Here is a 27518-nt window from a genome sequence, read left to right on the forward strand (position 1 = left end):
TATAAAATACCAGTAATAATCTGTAAAAAAACATATTACTTTTATACCAATTCAATGTTAGAAAATTATTAAAAAAATATAGTTTGTATCCGTAAATTGACAATAGTTTTATTCATTCAGGCGTACATGTGGTTTACAGAAATTTAGTCCTGGTATCTATGATGAGTTTATTTACAGAATATAGAATAAGCGAAATACGTAGAAAAAGGGGGAAAAAGAATAGTGGGGTCTTAAAATATAGGAAGTAGAGAACAATGTCAAAAAATGTCAAGAATAGAGATATTTTGCATTAAAGAATTGCACGAATAAGCCAATGCACATCCTTCTGGAAGTAAGACAAAGTATAAGAGATATAATATATATTACAATGATTAAAACTCATGAATAAGTCTTTATTCTAAACAATCACACATAAATTTATAAGCATCTAAAGCAGTCTGCCAAGCCAATTATAACCAAATCCTAAGCAAAGCAAATATTCTTGTATCAGTAGCTGCAGCAAAGCTTCGGGGCCCCTGTAACGAAACAATTATAATTCAAATTACATTATATATTACGTAGATTAATTGTTAAGGATGTGAATTGTATTTAGTTTACTGCTTTTGTTGTCATGTTCGTTAAATGTTTTCCCCATCATTGAATACGTGTTAAAAAATACATCGAAGTACTCTGTCATGTAAGAGTAAAATTAAACATATACGCAATGTTTTTGGGGAAAGTTACAATTTTCCAATGATTTCGTTTCACATAAATCATTTAATTCCACTCCCTTAAACTATAACGATTTTAAGTTTGATTATACTTCTTTAAGTTGATCTCATTTGACTAGATATTGAAATTGCGAACCACAGATAAGGCAACTTGTCGAAAGGGTATATAATCCGATGTAAAAAAAAAATTGGTAATTTAAACAAAGTCTATTGACGAATCGTGTTTGTTTTTCTAGTTTTCTTCTATATAAAGAAGTACACAAAAAGGTAGAAAGTTGTTAAAACACATGATATTGTCATGAACTCTTCCGCTGCAAAGTAGTAAAGAGTTATTCAAAAAATATTCACGTCAAATGAAAATGCGAAAACCTAGAGATACAATTTCTGATTAAAATAAATATTTATCACCATCTAAAGATCTTAATATACCTTTTTTACAACAACATTATATGTATAGATTCATTAATAAATGTTTAAGTACTTACCGAAACGTGTCATTTTGTCCTCATCTTGACGGTTCATAAATAGTGTTGTCGTTGGTACCAAGCTTACAAATAAATCGGCGTTCAAATGTTTTATAATTGGTTCCTTGAGTAATCTATGAATATATGTTTTCACATTAACTATCTCAGACGGGTTTGTAAGTTCTTCTTTTGACATATGATTACTGATGATGCCATTGTCTATTAGACTTGGATATAATAAATGATGCGATGCATACGGATTTTGATCAATATTCTTGCTTAAATATTCTTCAGAGTTCAAATTTGAACTTGGCAATTCGTTTATAATCGATGTTGTAAGGTGATGTGCTATATCGGTCAGTTGATTGAACATTGAACTAAGCTGAAATGTGGCATCATTTGGTTCGTTTGTAATGAAATTATCTGGTATCTGTGTTTGAAATGGAGCCTTTAATTCCGGTAGCCTAGTTGTAGTTGCAGATGTTTCCTTAGCTCTCATAAACGTATCTAAAAAGGAAGATGATAACTTATTATTCATCCGCATCTTATGTGAATCAAGATTTCCCGTAGCGCCAAGCTCAGTATAAGCAATTGGAGATATTGGTACAGCTTCATCATCTTTGGTCTCAAATAAAGAGCTACTTGAATAATCTACTTCATTGTTCTCAAATCTAGAGGTGGGTTGTGCCTCCGTCGTGAATGTCCTAAATTCATGTTTCAATATGATGTCCGTATGGTTGTCCTTTATATTGATTATGTGACTTGTTTCTAGTAGAGTATCCTCGTATACAGAGGGCATTGTAAATTTAAGTAGTTTGTTTTCATATGTTAATACCATCGTTTCCATAGTTATGGTATCATCAAAATTAAATATTGGTGCAGTTTTCATCACCATGTTATCAAATATTGACACATACAATTGGTTTGACGGGATTTTCAAAGCATCAACTAATGTCTCTGCTTCTTCATTTTGAGATTCAAATTGTGATGAGACTTTATAAGTATTATTCCTGATTTCGCTTTTGGATATAGGTAGTAAATCTGTTGTTATTGTATTCTGAAATGCAAAACCCTCTGTTGAATTATTCATTCTTGAGTCAAAATCAGTAGCCGATGTAAAAGTCGTCCCTATGGTTTCAAATGTAGTTGTTAGCAATGTTGGTTCATTGGTGTTTTCCATTGGAACCATACTGATGTTGGTAGATGCAGATTCGAGAATTGCTTCGGTGAGCATATTTTTGCCTGAAGCAGTAGAGTTGACTTCCGGTAGCGCGTTTTGTGATAGTTTTGTCATTGTGGTTGACAGCGACGATACATTTATTGTATCGGTATACCTTTCTACTGTAATATTAGAATTAGGACTAAAATTATAACTCTCTTTAGACAACTTTGTAAATATTTTTTGACTGTAAGTAACGTTAGGCTTTATTTCTGCCGTTTGATTGAAGCTATTGTTCGTCGTATTGACAATGTTCGATTTTGGTAATTTTATAATAGATTTAAAGGTATGATTTATTAATTTTTCGTCAAAGGCTTTATTAGGTGTTCTGTGAAGTTGAATGGTATTATCGGTGTTGACAATGTCTTTTAATTTGGCAAAAGATGGATGTAGAAAGAGGGAACGCAACTCAGATGAAAATGCTTCACCATGTGATAATTTGTTTGTTAAAGTAGAAATATTTAATTGATGCGTTAAATCGTTTGAAATATTTGAGAAATTGTCTTTCTGAGTTTGAGTTCTCAGACTCCTACTCTGTACATTTGTATATTTTAAAAAGAGGTTTCCAGTGCCGCTGGTATTACTATTGGATAACCTTAAACTGGTCAAGTACGAAGAATTAGGATTAATATTTTGTTCAATTGACATAGAGTTCAACACATTATGTGTCATATTCAAAGTTTCAAAATGCAAATACTGATGTGTTGAAGTTGCGTTGATTGATAAGGATTTATCATCAGTGTTGTTTAGTACTAGCGGTGTAGTACGATCAATTTGAAAACTGTGTATATTCGTAACCACATTAACAACTGGTGACGAATCTTTCGAAAGAGTGTGATACAAATTTACTGACGTTTTTGAAAGAGAAATACGAAGTTCCTCATTATCAACTACTCGAGGTGAATCGAAATTAAGATCCACATCCCCAATGAGGCTCGTGTGAGTTTTCGTATTTTCCAAAATTGTGCTTAAAGTTGTAACTTCAATGTCATCATCCGAAAGCTTATACACCGATATTTTATCATTCGATTGGTCTGCATTCTGAGTGTTAATACTTCCAATATATACATCCCTTGTATTGGTGGTATCTTGGTTTGTAAATTCAGCGATGTTATTTTTCAGTGATCCATCCATGTACAAAACGGATTTTGTAGACAAAATCTCCTTTCTTTTAAGGTTAATAGACTGTTTCATCCTGTTTAAAGATACACTTCTTGTATATCTTGTCAGATTTCCATTATTTGTTAATTCGTTTATGTCTGTGAACGTTTCATTTGCTGATGAAACCTGACTCATATCTATTGTAGTTCTAATGATTGAATAAGTAGTACGGCCTTCGTTTACAATTGAAACCCCATGTTTTGATATAGTGTCTAACACTTCATTGGAACGCACTTTATACACTGAAGATCCGGTTATATAATTGTGAATATCAAATCTGGTCTCATTGCTATGGTTCATAGTTGGAATATTTGTAGTAACATTAGAGTATTTTTCGAATGAACTGGCCATATTGTCTTTCATTGAGTACTTGGTGAATATATATTGTAGATCAGAAGTTTCTATTACATCGTTCAATGTTTTTGTAATATCGATATTATTTCTTGATGAATTTCCAAATTGATCTAATATGTTGGATGATAGTTGACGAAAACTATATTCATTTGCAGCAAAACCATCAGTTGTAATTGATTTATACAAACTAGATGAATACACAACAGCGGATTCAAAGCCACCATTATTATTTTTTATATTATCATAAGTTGATTCACCCAATGTGGCTTGCGTCTGTATAGTTTCTACATTAACTATATATTCTGATGAAAAAGAGGATTGGAGTCCGTATTCTTCTGTAGTTGGTCTTGGTTTGTATTTCGAAGACAAATTATCTCTGTTGTTGATGCTCAGTAACACTGAATTCACGTTAGATTTTAGCGAACTTTCTTTTTCGGCGTATCCTTTTAATGTTATTGGTTGTGAATCATTTGTGTCTGTTATCCGACTGTGTTTTCTACTGTCTGGGTGTTTTTGCTCAGACGATCCTTGAAGGGAGAATACTGGAGTAATGGACGAAAACATGAGACTGGGCTCAACTGAATGATGTTCTGACCTTGTATTGATACTATTATTTTCAAATTGAATAAAATTAGAGACACCTGTAGTTGATACAGAAGTTGTGAATCGAGTATTTCCTTGCTTGTCAAACATTTCTGTTTTTACATCGATATCGTAAGGTCCTGAGTTTTTCGGACTAAGCAAAACAGAACGCATTAAATTAAAAAGAGGGACTAATGATGTTGTAGTGTATGACGGCTTCATAGAAAATGTTTCTAAAACATTATTTTGCTCAGGTAAACTAACCGTATATAATTTAACATTGTCTGGAATTGGTAAAGTGCTCATTCTAGAGTCTGCTATTTCTAGATTCAAATAAGGCGAAGAAAGAGAAGATAGCGCAGCCGCAGCCGCAGACGCAGTAGAGTATGAAAAGAAAAGAAATTGTAGCTTTTTGCTTGTAGAATAGTTTGCAGGCGCAGTAGAAATGATTGAAGTTGCAGTGCTCAAAGCCATGTTCGAATTTGTTAAGAAGGCGCCAATTTTTGACGAAATATCGACAATAAAAGATGAATACGACAAAGCTTCCAAGGCAGTATCTGTGAAAGGAAAAAAGAAATTTGGTGAACATGAATGCAGTATTTCTGTTTCATTTTAAGAGCTTATCCTGTTAAGTTTGCATTGTTTTATTCATGCAAATATGAGAACTGGTTGTGTATCACACAATTAATAATAAAATATTGCGTTTAGATACCTAACACAATATGCAGCTTGTCATGAAAACGCAAAATGCGGTTGGTATTATAAAAATCGTTATGATATATGCTCGTAATAATTTGGGAATTTACATGATAGGATAAATTATTTGAGTCTTGAACTTCAACTATAATTTGAATAAATGAATACCGAACCTGCAGATGCTGATGACTTAAGTAAAAGTATAAAAAGGGAACAGTTGACACCGTTTGCAATTCAAATGAAACCTGCTATCTTGAAAAGTGAGCATTTCTTGTATTGACGTATACTATATTCTAGTAATATTTTACAAGCGATGCGCACAATAATTGATGCATTAGTGTTTAAGTAAGAAAACGTGTCATTTGCAAGTTGAAACACATACACATTGATATAAAAGACAACCTATTTCTATGAACACTTTGAAACTAGAAATTTTGAGGTATCATCATGCAATTCTAGAGACATTTCACGAGCTGATGCGCTTAATATTAACATGTTAGTGTATTACATATTAAATATGCTATGAGTTGAAAACTGATACGTCGATAATGACAAAGTATCTAATATTGACACTATTTGACATTTAACCTACCTGTTGGTTCCTGTGGAGGCGTAGTAATATTTGGCCGGAGATCACGTGGAACTTGAATGTACGAACCATTGCATTTATCTGTAAAGTAAAGTCAAAATTTCACGTATTTATAATAATAAGGTATTGTGAACGAGGAATACAATTATTATGTATAATTTTATACATATCATCATTCTTATCATTTTCTTCGATTGCGAATAGTTACCAAATTTTAAAGTGTTAGTTTTATATATATCATTCTGAAATATAAGTCCAAAGTATGGAAGAAGATATGGGATATATAATGATGAAACATAATAATCACAACATTAACAAAACGAAGACAATAACCAGTATGAAACATGATTATTAATTTTAGTATCTGGTGTATAGTTTAGTATGATGTCCAATATCACTGTACTAGTATACATATTTTAAGGGACCAGCTGAAGGACGCCTACGGGTGCGGGAGTTTCTCGCTACGTTGAAGACCCATTGGTGGCCTTCGGCTGTTTTCTGCTCTATGGTCAGGTTGTTGTCGCTTTGAAACATTCCCCATTTCCTTTCTCATTATATTGTGTTCGAGAACATGATTAAAACTATACAAGAGATACAATATAGCATTCTCTCGATCGTCTCGAGTCTTCAAAAGTTATATATTCATTTCACAAAAAGAAACTTTTAAAAATCTGTCAACAACAATTGCTCAAAATAACAAAATAATTTAAACATAACAATTTAACCAAAACAATATTATTTGCAAGAATAATCAAAGTAACAATGATTAAACAAAGACAAGTATATCTATTACTGTGACACGTGTCTTTGATGTGCTAAATATGTATACATATAATTATTACTCACTTTTTTATGATTATGCAGATTTATCAATGTTAAAACATACATTTAGCTTGTAAAGTCATTTGATCTTATGTTTAATGTGTTACACTGCGTGTAATAATACAATTGGTATTGTACTACTAGCATCGAGATCAGCATATTTGTGAAAATCCTTTTATATGTAAAACTAAAAATGGCACTAGAATCAAAACCGAATTTGATTTATAAAGTAAAGTACTGTTTTCTACATAAAATACATCAGTTTGTAAGGTCACATCAAATGTAAAGTTAGAAGAGCAGTAAATAGAATGAATTGTATTTAACTAACTAAAAATGATGAAATTAATATCTGTCTCTTTTTGAAAATAACAACAACATGAAGTTACTATAACATTGCAAACTAAAGGCAAACTAAAGAAGAAGAAAAAAACACTCCTTATTTTGAGTAATTGCTCGTAAGTAATGAAAATCATTAGGATGTAACATTTTTTTCTAGGGCTAGGGTAAATAAACTCATCATAGATACCAGAATCAAATTTTGCAGTTACGCAAGACGCGCGTTTCGTCTACAAAATACTCATCAGTGACGCAATGGGGTGGTTATTTGCGACGATAAATTCCCTTCAGTTTTGTCTTTGTTGAGTTTGTGAATAAGCACCATATTTTCTAAGATTTTAACAGAAACGACAGTGTTAACTAATGTCACCAAACAAACTTCAAAAACATGATCTATGGAAGTGTAAATAAAGGGGAAAAAAACTCAAAACTGTTTCTTGATATTTTCATCATATAAGAACTATCATAGCATTGGTTAACGGTGATACTACAAATGGTTTAATCAAGATATTCCAAGTAACGAGCGACCAAAGTTTTTTCTCTGCTCTTTTATGGTTAATGGGCACTTTTTTTCAAATCATGCACTTATTCAACAGTTGCATGCATCTTAGTTTTAGAACACCTATCAGTTATTTGAAATTCGTCTTTATAGAATGTAATTAAATATGGGTACTCCCAATACTGGTACACAAAAAAGAAAATAACGTTGCGTCCTTTGTTGAATTATCATTGTTTAGAACGTTTTAAACCAGTCGCAACGTATGGGTTTACGCTTTTGAAAATATTATTCAGTGCATAAGGTTCTAAAACGGCAAATTCTATATAATTTAATCATAATAATTAACTCAATGGACTTGAATTAAGACAATTAACCGCAAAGACAAATTCTTTCTTAAAATTTTACATATGTACTCAATTTTGGAATATTTTAAACACAGTTTTAATAATGCCCATTATCATAATGACAAATAAAATGTATAATGCAAATACAAGAACTGATACATGTACATTTTTTTACATAACTAATAGATGAATGAATTATTAAAGTGTTAATGGTCACATAAACAGTACGTACATTTTTTTTATGTAAACAACATTACACTTCTATAACACGACAGTAAAAATTAAAATCACAAAAATACTGAATTCTGAGAAAAACTAAAAATGAAAAGTGCATAATCGAATGATCAAAATCAAAAGCTCAAACACATCAAACGAATGGATTCAAAGAAAACATCCTTTTTAGAATATCAGACATTTTGGTGAGAGTTTAAATCCATACTAATTTATAGAAGGATGACAAAACAATCAAAGTGCAGATGCAAGCCTAACCGTTTTTGTTACGAATTTGCAGTGTTCTTGGTTTGTACCTATCAGAACGTCAAGAAAAATACATTCCCATAATGCATCACTGTTTTAGATAGGACTTTTGTGCAGAATTCAAGCAATAACAAGGAGCTTGGTATATATTTTCAAAACAATACTTACCAAGCGAGTAATCATGCATTCTACATTGTAACGTTGACTGTGGAGATATCCAGAACTCCTCTGCTGATAACTCCCGGAAAGGAGGTACACAGCGACATCTACCGTCTACACATTTAGATGGATACTGGCAGCCTCGTTTTGAGCAGTCATCACCAAGATACCCAGCATTCGGAAGCTTACATCGACCATCTCGTGTATGCTCGAAAAATTCCAAGCATTTACATACACCAGCACACATGGAAAATTTAGACAAACATTTGTCTGTCCTTGGATCACATCTTTCGCCATTCCGGATAGCTTCAAAATAAATATACGTTTTTGTTTTAATATTTTTTTTGTTTTGTTTTGATGCAGCAAAGTTTATTTCTTTAATTCACATTTCAATCTTATCATATACTATAAAAAGAAGATTTGGTATGATTGTCAATGAGACTGTCAACAAGAGACAAAAATGACACAGACATTAACAACTATAGGTCACCGTACGGCCTTCAACATTCGCAAAGCCCATACCGCATAGTCAGCTATAAAAAGCCCCGATAAGACAATGCAAAACAATTAAAACGAGAAAACTAACGGCCTTATTTATAGACAAAATTAACTGTCTTGTTTTATTCTTTTATCTGTATTTTGCTTGCAAGTACATTCAAGTTAAACCCAAAGCGAAAAAAATCACTGTTGACACAATAGACTGAGTAATTACTACAATGAGGAATTATTCAGTATATGTAAGATTTACACCCCAAGCAGGTGTCATGTTACGAGAACTCTGTGTATGTCTTGTGGCTTGCGCCCATGATAAAGGTACTACTTATTCACTTGCACTCATTTAAATTGTTTTTTAAAACGCTATCGTCTTGTAATAATCAATAAGTCGCAAAGTAAAAATCAACAATGGGGACGATAAATGGCTGACCCGTGTTAAGAGAGAGCCATATCTCTTGAACGTTAAAGACACACTTGTAGATTTCGAAAAAAGAGTAGGCATATGCCGCTACAAGGCAGCACTCGCACCCGCAAAGTTGAAAGGGATTACTATAAGTTGCAAAACTTGTTTCCCAATCCACTATAAATAAATATTTTAAAACTAATTAAAAAACATAGTAATTTTCGGCTCCGCCTCGGTTGACTATTTTTTCCCGTGGTAAACATTTTCAGCATTACCCTCTTTGCTTTTTTTTATTGCGTACTTACCTCTCAGACAGAATTTACGATCTTCACTTGCAATATACCCTTCTTCACACAGACACATGTAACCTTGACACGTATTTGGTCTACACTGCGCATGCTCTGGACATTGCGAATGTTGTGTACAACTTGAGTACAGCTCACGTCCAATATCAAACAGCGTTACAGCAATAGGTACTATTGGTCTCATAGGTACGAATAAGTGGGGTGGAAATGGTTTTGTTTTCTTGGTGGTGATTGGTTGAAATGTTGTCGTTGTGTGTGGTGTTGTGATTGGCTGAAATTCAGACGTGAGTACTGACGTAACAACATTTACACTAAATCTGTTTACTGGAGTTGTTTTCTGTTCTTCAGAAACACTATCGGATTTAGTGTTACCACTCATTAGGAATTTAGTTTTTTCCATGGCGGGTGTCTCCTTCAGAATAAGTAAATTTTCACTTTTTATGATCTTCTTATTATCATTAGTTCGTGAGAATATATGGAATATAGGAACGGTAGGAAAATTAGAATCACTGTTTGGATTTTTTTTATTTTCTATTGATTTGTCCGTGTGGATATTTTCAACACTTACAACATCTGGGAGAGACGTTGTGTGGATGATTGTCTCATATGGCAAAGATGAGTTATGCATAGAGATTACTTCAGTTGAAGCAATAGTAGATACAATATTGCTATGTGTTTGTCCTTGACTCATCAACGGTGTGCTCGAAGGCAAAGTTAATTCACGCCATGTTTCTGTTTTCGTTCTTGTATCGGACAGAACATCAGTACTTGATGTCAATGTTGGTGCAATGTCATCAGACATAGCTGATGTTGGTATCGACCTATATGACAGGGAAGGCATTATATATTCATTTGATTCTGGCTTTACGTTGTAAACACCTGTCGGTAAACTCGACTGCACAGGCGAACTAGATAAAAGTATAGAGCTACCTAATAGTTGATCGGAATTGTTGAATTTAGTAGATGACATATCTCTATTGTTAGAAAAATTTTGTTTGTATATATGCAAAGTACCGTTAAAATTGCTTTTATTTTTGTGTCTATTATCTTCAATTTCAGACAAATTACTATTAACTGCCATAGAAAGATTCGCTGTTTGGTTTTGTTTGGTATATATAGGGATAGGTTCAGAGACAGTAGTTATTTCTGTTATAATTGTTTTTGGATCTGTTCTCGTTGATTTAAATTCGGTAGTACTAGTATATGTTGTCGTTGTGGTTGGATAAGTCGTCATTGTTGTTGGCCTTTTCGACGTTGTTGTTGCCCTTTGCGTGGTTGTTTTTTGCCTTTTTGTCGTTGTTGGTCTTTGTGTCGTTGCTGGCATTTTTGTCGTTATTTGCCTTTTCGTCGTTGTTTGCCTTTGTGTGGTTGTTGTTGGCCTTTTCGTCGTAGTTGGCCTTTGCCTGGTTGTTGTTGGCCTTTTCGTTGTTGTTGGCCTTTTCGTTGTTGTTGGCCTTTTTGTCGTTGTTGGCCTATGCGTGGTTGTTGGCATTTTCGTCGTTGTTGGCATTTCCGTCGTTGTTGGCCTTTTCGTCGTTGTTGGCCTGTGCGTGGTTGTTGGCCTTTTTGTCGTTGTTGGCCTTTTAGTCGTTGTTGTGGGATGTGTAGTGGTTGTTGTTGTAGTTGCCTTTGTAGTTGTTGTAGCCAAAGTTGTTGTTGTTGGTGGTGATGGTGGTGGTGGTGGTTCAGTTGTAGTGGTAGGTTTTGTCGTCGTCGTAGTTGTAGTAGCTTCCCTAGTTGTTGTTGGTGGTACTATAGTAGTAGTTGTTGTAGTGGTTGTTGTTGACGTGGTTGATGTGGTCGGCTGCAATGCAGGAGGTATTGTTATGTCTGTTCCATTACATTTTCCTGAATAATAATAAAGTTGAACATGCATTTCAATTACAATCTTCGTGATGTATACTCCTTTAATCTCGTTTATAAGTAAAGAGACATCATGGATTATTCTATGAGGGATATGGTCTCATATTCCGTGATTCTGTTTCATATTTCCTGAGCCATTAGGAGAAGGGGATATAGGACAGAGGTATTTGATATGTATTATATTAGCTAACATCCCCCCTGAAAAGTCGAAAGTGTCTACATTGCAACATTAATAACCGTTCAAATCTGTGCATTGGTTATCTTGATATAAATGGGTCAATGTAACCAATCAAATTGCCGGATTGGACGAGATATTTTACTCCGGCTTAATATATAATTGAATTGAAAACTAACGATACGAAAGTATGGAATTCACTTAATGTGATGCTCATGTTTTTAGACATAAAATTAAGAATGAAAATTGAGAACGTGTCAAAGAGACAACAACCCGACAACAGCCGAAGGCAATCAATGGGTCTACAATACATTGTATTAAAATTGTGTGCTCCTACCTGGAGAGTATGATTCTGGTACACATTGCCGTGGATGCATAGGGTCAACCCAATATTCAAAGTTAGTCAATGGACGGTATGGATATTCACAGACACATTTGTTGTTTGTGCACGCAGCCGGTGGATGACAGGGAGACAACTCGTCACATTTGTCACCTGTAAATCCCATTCCTGGAAGCTTACATCGACCGTCTTCTGTAGGCTGGAAAACACCCATGCATTCACAATGACCGAGACAGAAGGCAAAGGGAGACATGCAAATGCTGTCGGTAAAGCTACATTTATCTCCAATAAGTCGTCCTAAAAAATAAAACAAATACTTAGTATAAGTCGAACTTGTATTTACCGTGGTTTTATGTTTTAATTTAAACAGCACATTGATGAAGTAGGAACCACATGTTGGTTAGAAATTAAAATAAAACTATATTGACACAGTCACACTTCTTACTCAGAATTTTGAATATTAAAGTGTTTGATTTTGATACAGTTTATTTATTACAGATTAATAAAACACTTTTTCAGAATTTCCGAGTCATGGATCTTGAATCAGGAAGAAAAGTGCGGAACTGCAGCTCAAATTTATTTAAGGAATGACTGTAAATTTTTTTCTGTCTATGAAGAAATAACATAAAAAAAAAATGGTGCACACTGAAAAAAGCGTGTAGCGGGTTATTTAACAGTGTGCACCACACTTTTTATGTTATTTCGAAAAGAAGGAAAAAATATTACAGTCACTTCTCATAATTTGATTCTAAATTCCATTTTAAACCGTAGAAAACTATGAAAAAACGTTGATGACGCCACAGTTACATGACTTGATTATGTGTATGGGCTCATAACAAAATAACGTCAGCCAATCAGAAGACGCGTTACATCCAAAATTAAATTATATACTATTAGCGTTGAACTAATCTAGATTATTTTCCCTTTATATATTTGAGTAAAAATTCTTAAAATGTCATCAACTAAAGATTCACTTGAAAAGTTATAATAAAATGATACTCCTAATATGACTAAAAATATTTAAAAGAACAATCAATGAAAAACAAGATTCAGGATTGGGAGTCCTCATTTCTGTATTAGTATTTGCTTATGCTTTTTTTTCTATTTCTTTTTTTTTCAATTTCATTATTCTCTTTCCTTTCTATTTTACACATTATAAATCTTGATTATTTTGGCCTAGTGTTCTCTGTTTTTATCTCTTGGAGCCTTTGTTCTGCGTGTTTGTTCATTCTTATATATTCTGTAAACCCTATCTACACCCTCATATATACAGATGATTCATTTAAAGATTATTTGAAAAAGGGTACAGTATATATCAAGGAGATATTAAAAAACAGAAGTCGAGAGAAAAGGTCGGCAACACCATTGTTTATAACTCGAACGATTCCGAATAAAAGCGGAGTCACCCGAGGTTTACCGAATGAACAACATGGCTAAGAAAAAAATTAAAAACGCAGATAAAACAAAACTGAGATAGGTTTCAAACAAAATTAACCTTGATCAATGATTGTAACATTTAAACAATTCATAAAAAACATGATTCAATAAACCAGGCTTATAATTTTGCCGCCACACTTGCGTTTTTCTTTTCATCATGAAACTCATCGATGGCGCTGGGATCAAAACTGTAGGAAAGATCTAAACACAATATTAAGTCAAAATCTTTTAAAACATATGACCATCTCAACGTCATGTCAGTTATCTCCCTTACCCAAACAACTATTTAGAATATTTTATATATACATCGTACAAGTAAAACATATCTTTGTATAGTAATGTATTAGTCACGTTAAAATTCAATATATCATAAGAAATCAAACGCTTATTTGTCCTTGATGTTCGTGTTACCTTTGTTTATGACCATAATGAATAACTTATCAATTTACATAAATATTTGCATATATTTCTCTGTCATCAAAAGGTAGATGCCAGTTGCGAAGGTCACGTTCAATAAATTGCCACATGTGTACATACTTCTAGTAGTAGTATTTTTTAGAACCCCGCCACATTCTGTATGTATGTGCCTGTCCCAAGTCAGGAGCCTTTAATTCATGCAGTGATAGTCGTTTGTTTTATAAAGTATCAATGTTGAAATATTTTTGTTTGTATCTTATGCAATCAATAGAAAACTTTACTTTAAACACATACAACAGAAAATTCATGGTTTACTTAGATACAACGACAGGTCAAGTTTGCCTAAAAATAGAAGTTTATAAAACACCACAACTACTACAACTACAATCCGCTATGAAACATATAATGTGCGAATGAGACAACTCTCCACATTAGACAAAATGACATAGAAATAAACAAATATAAGTCACCGCATGGCCCTTACCAATGAACAAAGCCCATATTGCATAGTCGAGTATACCGATGCCAAAAAATCACAAATTTAAAACATTTAAGGAACTAAAAAACAAATATAAAAATCAGCAACAACGGAAAACGAATGAACAAAAGGCTCCCGACTTAGGACAGTCACATACATAATGTGGCGCGGTTAAAATAGTTTGAAGGCGCCAACCCTCTCCTACTCTTGGACAGTGGTGTAACAGTTCACTATACATGTAAGTAAAAAATATAAAAATCAGATGAAAAATGATTAGGTCATCAGTAAGATGGATTCAAATAGAAATATATCTAACAAAAAAAAAGTTGACGTGGAAGGTTCTTCTACATCCAACTACAAAAGACAGAACAGAAAAAATATATAAGTTTTATAAACTTTGAAAAATATTCCTCAACGAGGTTAACCCGAATAATGTCAGTCGTTATATTCCGCCAATCTCCGTCGAATCTCCGATAGTACATTATTCGACGCTAGAGGGCGCACAATTATTCGAGTTACAGCGAGGTTTTTAACATACCTTTCAAACATTTTGTTTTGTCATCAGTGGCGACAAATCCTTCATCACAGAGACAAGTATATCCTTGACAATCGTATGGACGGCAGGCAGAACTTGTGGGACATTGAGTATTGTCTGTACACCTTTCATATAAATTTAAACCTGAAAAAGGTAGATATTACATGAACTTGCTGGTCATATTTGTGTCTTTATAAAGCAGTGCTACTCTTCCTGAGGGGTTCAGACAAAAATTTGATAATTGTTGTATTGTATTGCATTGTATTGTATTGTATTGTATTGTATTGTATTTCATTGCATTGTATTGTATTGCATTGTATTGTATTGTATTGTTTCGTTGTTTGTTTTTATTGCTTGACCCTGTAGTGTAATTTTAAAGTAAAGATTATATTATATACAAGAATAATACTGCGATAAAAATACTAATCTATATTCAGAAGGCTGTGGATGGGGTTTACAGAATTGGTGAAATGGTCATTTTATACCAATATAACATAAGAAAAATGCTAAAAATAAGATGTGTATGATTGCCAATAAGACAACTCATCACAAAATGACATAGAAAATTAACGATATTCAACAATGAGAAAACCCCATAACGCTTAATCAACTATAAAAGGCCCTGAAATCACGACAAATGTATTCAAAACAATTCAAACGAGAAAATGGAAAAAAAGAATTCTGAAGTTTACGTTTGTGAGACAGCTACTCAATGACACAATTTTTAAAAAGTTTTCTGATTTGATAATTACATTCACAATATGATCTTTTTGATAAAATTGTGAAGCCAATTCTCCTGTATGGGTGTGAGATTTGGGGTTTCAGTAATACTGATATTATAGAAAAGTGCACCTAAAATTTTGTAAATTATTATTAAACCTTAAGAAGTCGACACCCAATTTTATGATTTATGGGGAACTTGGTATTTATCCCATGTCTTTATATATACAGCTGCGTATGGTTAATTTTTGGTCAAAAATGGTTAATGGGGATGATAACAGGATTGCTAAAATACTATACAAATACGTGTTCTTGAAAAATTCGGACAATCAATTTAGGTCAGATTGGTTGAAATGCATTAAAGATATATTAGATAAATGTGGATACAGCAATATATGGTTGTCACAAGGAAATTTTAATTCTAAGTGGTTGGGTATTAGTTTAAAACAAAAGTTATTTGATCAGTTTCAACAGAAATGGAGAGCTGATATTGACTGTTCGCCAAAAGGTTTGGCCTACAAATTGTATAAACAAAATTTTGAATTTGAGGAATATCTGAATATTTTAAATGATAAAGATAGAATAACATATTGTAGATTTCGTACGGGTAACCATACGTTACCCATCGAAACTGGTAGATGGAATAAGATTGAGCGAAACCTTAGATATTGTAACTTATGTCATTGTAACGAGATTGGTGATGAATTTCATTACACTTTGCAGTGTAGTTCTTTGGCAAATTTTCGAGCACAATATTTGGATACTTTTTTCTTGCACAGATGTAACATACTAAAATTTGAAAAACTATTTCAGTTAAAAATTAAAAATAAGTTGAAAAAGCTGTGCAAATTTATCAGGGTTATAACTTTTCAAGTGAGTCTTCCTGGTTAATCACCACTCTTCTTTACTATACTGTTTGTTATGTATTATTTGATATTTTCATCTCATCTTGTCATGTGTGTTTGTGTTATGTTATATGACTTTTGATGAACTTCTTTGTACCATTGTATCTTTATGGTGTTTAAGAAATAAAGAATCTTGAATCTTGGCTATTTCCTTGTATCCCGGGTCATAAATTTAAAACGTTCATAATTACAACTTAGACCTCCTTGACTTTGATTACTCTTTTTAATACATATTCTAAATTTATTTCCATTGAGGTGGTATTGTGGTAAAAAAATGTATTTCATATTGAAATGATGAGTTGGCATGTATGAGAATGTCAATAAATTAACATGAATGATCGGAATTTTCCATGTATATATGTGAGAAAAATCATATGACAAGAAGGTATTAAAATGACATAATAAATATTAGAAAGTAATAAAAATGAAAACAATGAAATAGAAGAAAAAAGCCTCAGACATCCGGAAAGACTTATTTATGACATTTATTCGTGTTTTTTTCTTATTTCTTCCCATTTAATTTTGTTGTAGCATATAACAAGAACAGTCTAATTGATATTATTAAAGATTGTAGCAACTTGGAGTTACAGAATAAAATCTACACCCAAACGTTATGTACATCTTGAGGGATTTGGGGAATATCGAATTTAAATTTTATATTTTAATACGATAGTTTGACACTTGGAATCGGTGTCCAAATGGTCTATGTACATGTAGTTCTCTTCAGTTATCATTAGCCTATTAAGAACGAGATTGTGAGTTCGAGCCCGTTTTGTGGCATGTGAGTTCGAGTCCGTTACGTGGCATGTGCGTTCAAACCCGTTTTGTTGCATTTGCATTTGAGCCCGCTTTGTGGCATGTGCGTTCGAACCCGTTTTGTGGCATGTGCGTTCGAACCCGTTTTATTGCATGACTTGTGCGTTCGAATCCGTTTTGGGGCATGTAAGTTCGAACCCGTTTTGGTGCATGTGCGTTCGAACCCGTTTTGTGGCATGTGCGTCGAGCCCGTTTTGTGGCATGTGCGTTCGAACCCGTTTTGTGGCATGTGCTTTCGAACCCGTTTTGTGGAATGTTCGTCCAACCTACCTAATGGCAAGTCCCATTCAATCTTTATTTCCTATACAAGATTTGCCATTTTTTCTGAGGAAGGCTAGTGGTTCCCTCCGGAGACTCCAGCAATAACAATCAATGTAATATGGCCTAGAGTGCTGAAAGTCGTGTTAACTCCAACAATAAATCATTAATAAAGTTAGTTCGCTATCTTTTCTATTAGCAATTAACCCAAATAATTCAGTCGTTATATGCCGCTGCCATTCGGCAATCCTCGGTAGTGTCCGCTAAGATGAGGGTACGGAATCGGCCCAGTTGAGACGAATGATTCCGCTGCATTAACCTCACGTGTGAGAAATAAGTACACGAAGAGTGATTTATTTATTTGAGTTAATTACCAATAGTCATATACTGTTTACATACACTTACCTAATACAATTTTGACGATAATAAAATAAAGGGAGATAAACAACTGGATTTCTTGCATCTGAAAAAAAAAGATAAACATTAATTGTTGACAATGCATGGACAATCCATCTTATCTGTCCACGAAGGTGTATACTCACTGTATGATATCGACAAAATTCGTCCATTATTTATGCTTACCATTAGTTTATTCAAAGTCAATCAATAAGTGATCCTTGTCCTATTTAGGACTTGTTAATCTAATATATGTTTTACTTCCATAACGAAATCCAAATCACAACCAGAAAATCAATATGTTTCTTGATTAAATTCAATGTCAAACAAAAAGTGATTTTTCTCCAATTGAGGACTTGTAAATCTAATATCTTTTTACTCCCATAAAGAAATCAAATTCACAACCAGAACGCGATATATTTCTCGGTTAAATTCCATGTCAAACAAAAAGTGATTTTTTTGTTCCATTTAGGACGCAATCTTATGTCTTTTTACTTCTATCTTCAAATCAAAATCACAACCAGTAAATCGATATATAATAACTTAATACTGTACCGACCTTCCTTTTTTAGATACTAATAAATCATTGGCTTTGTTTACATTGGTTATGAAACAAATGAGTTCAACAAACACAACGTTTTAGTTACTGGGTTGCGTTCAATATCGGAGCGGCTACATAGGGCTACGTAGATTGATGAATTTTGAACGAGTAGCTAGCATATCTGCTATCAATACATGTATCTTTGCAGCAGCTAGGCTAGCTACTCGTTCAATAGCCAAAAATCTGCGTAGCCCTATGTACAATGTATTATAATTAAAATTTGAATCTAACGATTTGCAAGTGTTAGGGGATCGGATGCTGTGGATGTATAACCTTTTTTTCGAAAACATTTAATAAAAAGTTATTGGTTTAATATTTAATTTACAGAGATTGTACAATTCGAGATTCCCTTTAACATTTCGAACTATTTATGTACAGTTAAAAATACGACTTCAATATTCCATTTCCTTTCTTTGTACAGTGGCGAATATTACAGTAACTAATTGCGTTTATTTGTAATATAATGAAAAACGTAATGAGAAATTTGCTAAACCTACCTTAACGACGTAAAATACATTTAAAGTTCTCATTGAGTTTTGATAGAACATAAGATGTATTATGTTTCACAAAGTACATCGTCCCAAATTCAATGTACACATTTGGGCTTGGAACATGTCTTTTCAATGACACATGTTTTGGACCTTTAGCCAGATCTGTACTATAGATATATAAAAACAAGAAGATGATAAGATTTCCAACGAGACAACTCTCCACCAGAAACAAAACGACATAGAAGATTGAAAAAAATATATACAAGTCGACGTACGGCCTTCAACAATGACGAAAAAAACTGATAATTCAAAACAAGTCTTACATATTTTTGTATTTCTTACATGTTTTTGATATAAACAGAATTACATTGTAAAGAAATTACAAGAGGGCACAAAATCAATAAATGTTAATAACCTTATCATAATAGATGAAAAAAAAATCACTTTATAGAATAATAAATGTCAAAGAATACCAAATGATTCAAGTTTATTATATAAAGTGCGAACATACTATATCTTTTAAAGTCTTTTAGTAAAAAAAATCAAATAAATGACTAACAAATTGAATTATACAAAACTGACATGAACAAGGATTCGAGTTGTCGGTCTCATACTTATTAAATTTATTCAAAATAGATATAAATGACACAATTTAAAACTATACACAAAATGACAATGGCAGTGCGAATAACAAAAAAATGAAATGACTGTCAAATACCTGTTACCGAAAAGTTCACTAAAGAACATTCTCCTAAATGCGACACTAGTTGCCACGTACAATGTAGCTATTTTCTGACATTGAAAAATCAACCCAAAATTTTCTAAAGACAATTTATCATTCTGGTGTATGCTTGTCTGGACGAGGTCCTTCAATTCTGTATTGTTAAACATTTTTATTCATTTTTTCTATCATTCTTTATACAATTTGCACAATTCAATTCTCTACTCTTGAAATTTTAGACCCCTCCCCCTTTAAAATCGGAAAACAACAACAAGTGGCTTTACAGTCTACACTACACAAAGTCCTCAAAGATTGTGAAAGACCACCAAAGATTGGGCTTTGTTTTTACCTCGAATTATCAAGTTACAACAAATGTATAATTAAATGTGCAAATATTAAACAATGATTAAAAACTTATTCCGCCTTCTGAAATTTAATGTCAGTTCCAAGTTTCTTCTTTACTGGTTATTAAAGCTCTATTTTATTAAGATATTTTCATACATGTTTTTTGTGGAGCATGGTTAATACATCAACAACAAAAAAATCATCTAGTAAGATTTTGATAAGTCTAGTATAAAAAAATACTCGTTCGGAAGAATAACACATAAAGATACTCAGAAAAAAACCATCCGTATGTTTTATATCTAAATAAATGTAAAACTGTGGACAACTACAAACTATTTAGAGATTTATTTTCTTGCAGTATGATTCAGTGTTTTAAATTTACAAGACACGTTTGATAGATATAAAAATATGTAACATTATTTATAATGTATCATAATATATCAATGTTTGTTGGTTTTTACACATTAAAAGACGATTATGAAATAAAAAATCTGATTTTTCTCGTTCTGTTACAATAAATAACGACACACCCTACATCAATTATCACTTATAAAACAAGAAATCACGAAAGCATGACAAACGAGTTCAAAGGTCTTCAACGATTCATTTCCTATGTTGTAATTTATGCAGCGTGGAACACCATTGAGAAGCCGAGCAATACATTAGGTACCAAAACTAAGTTAAAAGTAACAGGTCAACCATTATTTCAATCTCATTAAAATATGAATCCTTTCTCGGCGATTCTCTGTAAAAAATGTGGTCAGTTTTACTTTCTGTTTTATAGACCTTTCGGAATCCTCTAGTTTTGTCGTAATGGCACACAACTTCAGAGACATGAATGCCGTTGGCTGATGAAATAATAACAAGAACAGATTTCAGATTGAACTGTAAGCAAAGTTGTTTTTGAATCACATTGCCGTTTTTTGTAACAGAACAAAGCAAGCTGACAGATTTATTTTCTTCTTATCTTTAAATTGAAAATAAGATAACAAATGATACCGAATTAGATAAATATCTATTTGAGACCAACAGACGACAATATATGTCACTATTAAGATTTCGAATTTAAGCAAAACTATGCACTGAAGTACATGCAAGCCTTAACATAACATGTCACGAGTTAAAAAAAAAGAAGATTTAATAGAGAATAACCGACAGCCTGTATTTGCTATAAAAGCATTTTATCATATCAAACGTCGATTATTATCTTCTTTGGTGTATTTGAATGAATGAGATGTTGAGTAATTTAATTATCAATTCTTTGTTTGTTCAATAAACGACCAGGGACAAATATGTCATGATCATGCAGTTGTTCAATACATTCAATAGATAGGTTATACCTTAAAGATTATATGGGTGGGAGATTGAACTAAAACTGGAAACAGAATAAAGGTATGTTTGGCAAGAATTAAAAATGTACCTTTGAGTTCGTTTATACGTTTTTAAAAGTTACTATTGCAAAGGTTGCTTCAATTCATACGGATCTGCACTTTTCAAACAACCTTAACAGAATCAATAGTGTTGCATCACATGCGTATTTCGACAATTAATGTCTCTTGAATGATGCCCGAGGCCAAAACATTTAGCAACTTACACTGTATCATAGAAATATTAAAACCAAAAAGAAACGAAAGTACATGTCAAATCCGGACAAGAAATTAGAACTCGAGGATGAAAATATGTTAACTTAAAGTTTTCCAAATTAAAAAAAAAACTAGTTTAATCAATCAATGTCACAGGCACTTGTTTTTGTCAATGTGGGGTCTATTATCCACACCCGTACACAAAAATCACTTTTCGTATGGTGTGGATAGTAAACCCCTTATTGACAAAAACAAGTGCCTGTGGTCAATGTCGGTATTTTCGAGTCAGAACCAAGGTACTGCTTAATGGGGTAGTGATACATTCGGCGACTTCCTGTCAATCAGTTTATTGTATTTGAGTAAACATAAGGTATGGAACATTAAAACGTTTATTCCCGCTGCAATTGTGTACACCTGTCCTAAGTCAGGAATCTGATGTTTAGTGGTTGTCGTCAGTTTATATGGTTTATAAGTGTTTCTCGTTTCTCGTTTTTATATAGATTAGACCGTTGGTTTACCCGTTTGAATGGTTAAACACTTGTAAAGTTTGGTCTCTTTAAAGCCTGCTGTTCGGTGTGGGCAAAGACTAAGTGGTGATGGCCGTACATTGACCTATAATGGTTTACTTTTATAAATTGTTACTTGGATGGAAAGTTGTTTTATTGGTACACATTACCAATTTTCATCTATCTATATAGTTTACAGTCAGACATAGCTGAGTAAATTTTTTTTTGCTTTCTAACATTATGGTAGGATGAGTCTTTTATTTTTTAATATAAATTTGTAAACCACAAACAATGCTTAAAACTATATTTAAATAAACAAGAGAGAACCACAAAATCGAAAGAAAAAAACAACAACCAAAAAACAACTAAAAAATGAGCATCCAATCTTTCAAAGGACCAACCTCATATAAGGCTTATCTAAAGAAACGTTTTAACTTAACCCATTTTACATGCATAAGCAAACGCTTACACTACAATATGGCGGATATATTTTAAAAAGAGGGAGGTACTACCAAGGATAAAAGGAGGATTTTAGCCATATGTCCCTATTTAAAAGCATTGACATTTAAAAATGTCCCGACCCCCGCACACCGCTGTTTTTTTTTAAATCTTCAACGCTAGCCCTAATACTCGCTAACCATAACATAAATCAGATCAATCACCTAGTCTTAACCATGAACTGATTACTAACAATGAAGTTTAATGTCTTGTAATGTTAATGAAGGCTTACACTGAGGTCAATAGACGGTCATCAACCATGTGTTTGATTGTAAAACTGCCTTAACATGTGCATTAGGGCAAGATTGCAATACGATCGCGTCTAGAAACGTTGAAGAGACAACACGCATTTTGTTATCAGCATAAAATTTCTGTCCGGGCAAGCTAAAGAAACATTTAATCGTGACGGATAGTTTCCTCTAGGATTTTGAAACGGGTTTAAGAAAATATTTCATACATGATTAGTGCGTAGACTTTTTTTTATCTCTCGAAAGGTCAATGCAAGGTTGAGAAAATTAACATTTTCCCTCCGTATCTGTCACCGGATTTTCATACATACAGCCAATTATGAGGCTGTTTAAGTTGATCGATAACTGGAATAACAGAAAAATAAAGTAATACGTAATAGAGAAAGTAACCCTACGACACTAAAGAGAACCCGACTAACAAAAGACGACTTGCTAAACAAATACAACAGTGACTCGATCCACCACCGTGAGCTTGTTTCTATCAGTTAAGTGTAAAATGAATCCTGCATGTTAGTAATAGACAAATTTCTACAAAAGTACATTTGATAATTGTTTTTTTTAAAGAAGGATAGAATGTATTACTAATAAACATGATGCACTTTCAACTGGCACAAATTGCACACTGTTTTTTAGAATCTGAATACCTACATCATTTCATTGAATTTTATACATGTAGTTATAGTAATAACCCCATAGGAGATGTTGTTTTTAGTATAATTAGACGCAGCAGTTTGACATATTATTTCGTCACGTCAAACTTGGAATGCTAAAACAAATCAAAATAGAATTAAAGTTTCTAGATTGACATACATAAATTCATTAACATTGAATCATGTCTAGGGGATAGAAAATGCATACATGTATCAGTCAAAGAAACTAAGCCGTTAAGATGTTTTCTTACGAACTGGCAATACCCAATATATCAATTTCTTCTTTAGTGATATAAAGGTGTTTCACTTGGGTTTACAGAATGGGGAATAATGGGCAATACTTATACACAATGAAGAACAAAATTACATTGTATAGAGAAATAAAAAAAGAAGAGAAAGTAACGAGGTGTTTAAATCAGGAGAAAAATGGCAATTAAGAGAATAAAAAAATAACAGGCCCAGGGACCAAAAATATGTCAGTTCTTATCCTAACATCATATTACAAACATAAACATACGTTATATGTATGTATATGGATTATAGTTCTGTATACTTATGTTGTACAAGGGTAGATACTACTTATAACAATCATTGCCTTGTTAATTACACAAATGACTATCAATCATGTATCAATACACTACACAAATACATGTAATTTATATGTCAATCGCTTAGGGAGTGGGGGATAATAAAACAACAATAAACGATAAACACGTTGTCGATATCCTGACAGATTTATGTACAGACGGCGAAGCAGGTGATAGCATTGTCGCATTACAATGACGAAAGAGAAAAAAGAAATATTCTGGATCTGCATGGGTTTGAAAAAGATATTTTAATCTACTTAAAAGAAATATGTTTAAAGAAAAAAAATATGTTTGATTTAAATGTACAGAAAGGCAAAATATGCAATATCCTTATCAAACTGCAATGACAAAAGAGAAAACAAAGATACACTAGTTTTCCAGAAAAAATATTTTAAATATATATTAATATTATACTAAGCAAAATAAAGCACTTTTTGAATTCGAAATAATTACATTAGAGGATATCTTTGCTGACTTGCAGTGATAAATGAGAAAAGAAATAACGACTGAATTAACAAAAAAATGATTTTTTTTATTAAATTTACTGTAGCAGTTGTAAATTTGAAATACTTATGCTGACAGTTCAATGTCCAGGCGGGGAATTAAACAATGCAAAATACGCATTGCAATGACGAAAGAGAAAACTAACTAACAACTGCAGTTGAAAAAAATGTCCACGCATATGAACTTTTAAGCACTGCATTATTTAAATGTATTTAGATCTTATGAACAAAGGTTGAAATACGTGTTTATACTTTTTTTGAACATATGTATGAGTTTATTACAATATGAAAACTATTTTTTCTAACACATTATCAGTAAATTTAAGAAGTAAGCAAACTTGAGAGGCATTGAACGTTCAATAAGGATGTTAAACAATCACATTTATTATTCTTGTATTTACTCGGTAGACTAAGTTTTGAAATAAAACGTATAACAAGATATATATCAATAGTGTAAGAAAGAAGAAAAATGCAAAATCACACACAAAAAGAGGTAAACTAAAAAATTAATTCGTTTTACCAGCCGAATAAAACGTAAATTTAATACATACAGCTCTTATTTATCAGTTTATTTGTATTATACCCCACATAAAGTAAATAGACGAAATTTGTATAACTGTTACAAATACTTTTTGCTGTACAATTTAGAATTTTCTGACCGGCGCTAACATAAAGTTTTGTTTCTACATTGCACCATGTTAACTTCGAGAATATTAAACATTACTGCTTACTTATTTCACGTTATTTGCATGGAATACATTCATATACATATAATTATAATATTAAAGCAAACACTACGTACCTTTGTTTTTGGATTTACATAAATCTCAACAAATCTTTGTAATTGCTAAACTATTTCTAAGTAAATATTCCTTTTCACAAGAACTGTCACTGTTTAATTGCATTTACATAAATCTCAACAACTCTTTATCACTACTGCAATTTTCTAAGTAAATATTCCTTTTCACAAGAACTGTCATATTAAATGAAAAACCTTTTCGCAAGAAACTGCCATATTAAAAAATCTTACAAAAAATCAAGAAAAATTAACTAATTATTTCATAAAAAAAGTACAAATAATTTCCATATTTCACATTATACAAATTTCCATATTTTTCAAGTCAACCAGTTCAATTATTCCACCAAGCACTGACTGATCACATGGGTATGTATGTGTACTGTGTATAATTGACGCGTATGGTAATGATCATTTCCATAAATATTGTCTTAACCCTTTGATTGTGTTATTATGGTAATACATAACCTGAGACGTTCTGTGACAGGCAATGATTGTTTTACACGCTTCAAAACAATTGACAGTTTTATATCAACAGACTTGACAACATAGCAAGTTGAATGTGATCGTAAAATTGTGTCATGGTACGTACATGATGAAACGGATCAGTTCCGTGATAATTAACAGAATGAAAGATCACTTTAGAAATCATACTTTTTGTAGCAAATTTTACAATTTTATTTGATGAGGAAAAGGCAATCTAACTGTAAAAAGGTATGTATGTGTGTGCCGGTGTAGTTCGTGTATAACATTATGTGGGGCATTATGTTTTGCGGCCCGTCCGTCCGTCCGGCCATGAATCCCGATGTTAGAAACAGTTTGCCATCAAGACTTGACAACATAGCAAGTTGAAAGTGATCGTAAAATTGTGTCATGGTACGGACATGATGCAACGGATCAGTTCCGTGATAATGAACAGAATGAAATATCACTTAAGAAATCATACTTTTTTATTAACAAATTTAACATATTTTATATCTAAAGGGAAAGGCCATATAATTGTAAAAAGGTGCGCGTGTGTGTGCGGATGATACGGTGCTTTTTGTCCGCAATTTTCGGCCCGTCCGTTTTTGCTTTTTGTCCAATAATTTTGCTTTTTGTTCGACACTTTTGCTCTTTGTCCGTTGCTTTTTGTCCGTTTCGCTTTTGTCCGATAATTTTGCTTTTTGTCCGACACTTTTGCTTTTTGTCCGTTGCTTTTTGTCCGTTTCGCTTTTTGTCCGATAATTATGCTTTTTGTCCGAAACTTTTGCTTTTTGTCCGTTGCTTTTTGTCTGTTTTGCTTTTTGTCCGCTCATTTTGCTTTATGTCCGATTTAAAAATGTGTATATTTTTTGCCGGTTTCATTTTGAACATAAAACCCCCTGCCATTTTTTATAATTATAAAAGTAAACATATATAAGTGATTGCGCATATTGTCAACAGAGGCAGACATTTTTAGTGGTATCGTGCATATTTATGATTTTTTGCGTTTTGTGTTTGATAGTTTGTAAGAAGTATTACATAGCTCAAATTTCAAATTATGCACATAACATTATTTATAACCGAATGCTATAAAACATGCAATGCTTTTATTTTTTTCATAAAAAAAACATACTTATTTATTTTTAGCCCATCTGGCTCTATTGACCAAATAGGCTTTTCTTAACACGTAGCGTCCGGCGTCCGTCGTATTCGTCGACCGTTTACTTTTACTAAAAAATTCTCTAAAGTTACTGGGCCAAATTTAAACAAACATGGCAACACTCACCATTAGGGTATCTGATTAAAAAAATATGTCTAATCATGGAAGTTTTAAATATTTAAATATTACTTCCATGGTCTAATTAACTAGCCTACCAACCAAGATGAAGAACACGCCGGAAATAGAATATATGGGGTAAAATTTAAGTTTTGTCTTTTATTTTGAAAACCACTAAAAAGGTAGAAATCTGACAACAGCAGGATCTTGAGCTCTACCGATTGTCCATACATGTCAAAACGTTCAGATGATGTCCCAAAATTGGTTTCCATTCTCTCACTGTAGTTTTCCTC

The 27518-nt window shown here is 32.6% G+C and overlaps 1 protein-coding gene across 3 annotated transcripts in view; it reads right to left on the reverse strand.

The window, feature by feature from the left end:
- Positions 1–25873, reverse strand: part of LOC134718801 (mucin-2-like) — a 30339-nt gene extending 4466 nt beyond the window's left edge. Inside the window, exons 1-7 of one of the 3 annotated variants that reach the window (XM_063581532.1) lie at positions 25491–25873; positions 17965–18022; positions 14864–15004; positions 11991–12290; positions 9616–11463; positions 8422–8718; positions 5779–5856 (exon numbers count right to left, since the gene is read on the reverse strand). In XM_063581532.1, the coding sequence (XP_063437602.1) occupies positions 5779–5856; positions 8422–8718; positions 9616–11463; positions 11991–12290; positions 14864–15004; positions 17965–18022 (2722 nt within the window). In that variant the 5' untranslated portion in view covers positions 25491–25873. Of the gene's footprint in view, positions 1–1195; positions 5162–5778; positions 5857–8421; positions 8719–9615; positions 11464–11990; positions 12291–14863; positions 15005–17964; positions 18023–25490 lie in introns of those variants that run through there. The other 2 variants (XM_063581530.1, XM_063581531.1) reach the window with 2 other exon arrangements.
- Between the last annotated feature and the right edge of the window lie 1645 nt (positions 25874–27518).

The sequence above is a fragment of the Mytilus trossulus genome, chromosome 5 (genome assembly GCF_036588685.1).
Source record: "Mytilus trossulus isolate FHL-02 chromosome 5, PNRI_Mtr1.1.1.hap1, whole genome shotgun sequence".
In the NCBI taxonomy this organism is placed as follows: Eukaryota; Metazoa; Mollusca; class Bivalvia; order Mytilida; family Mytilidae; genus Mytilus; species Mytilus trossulus.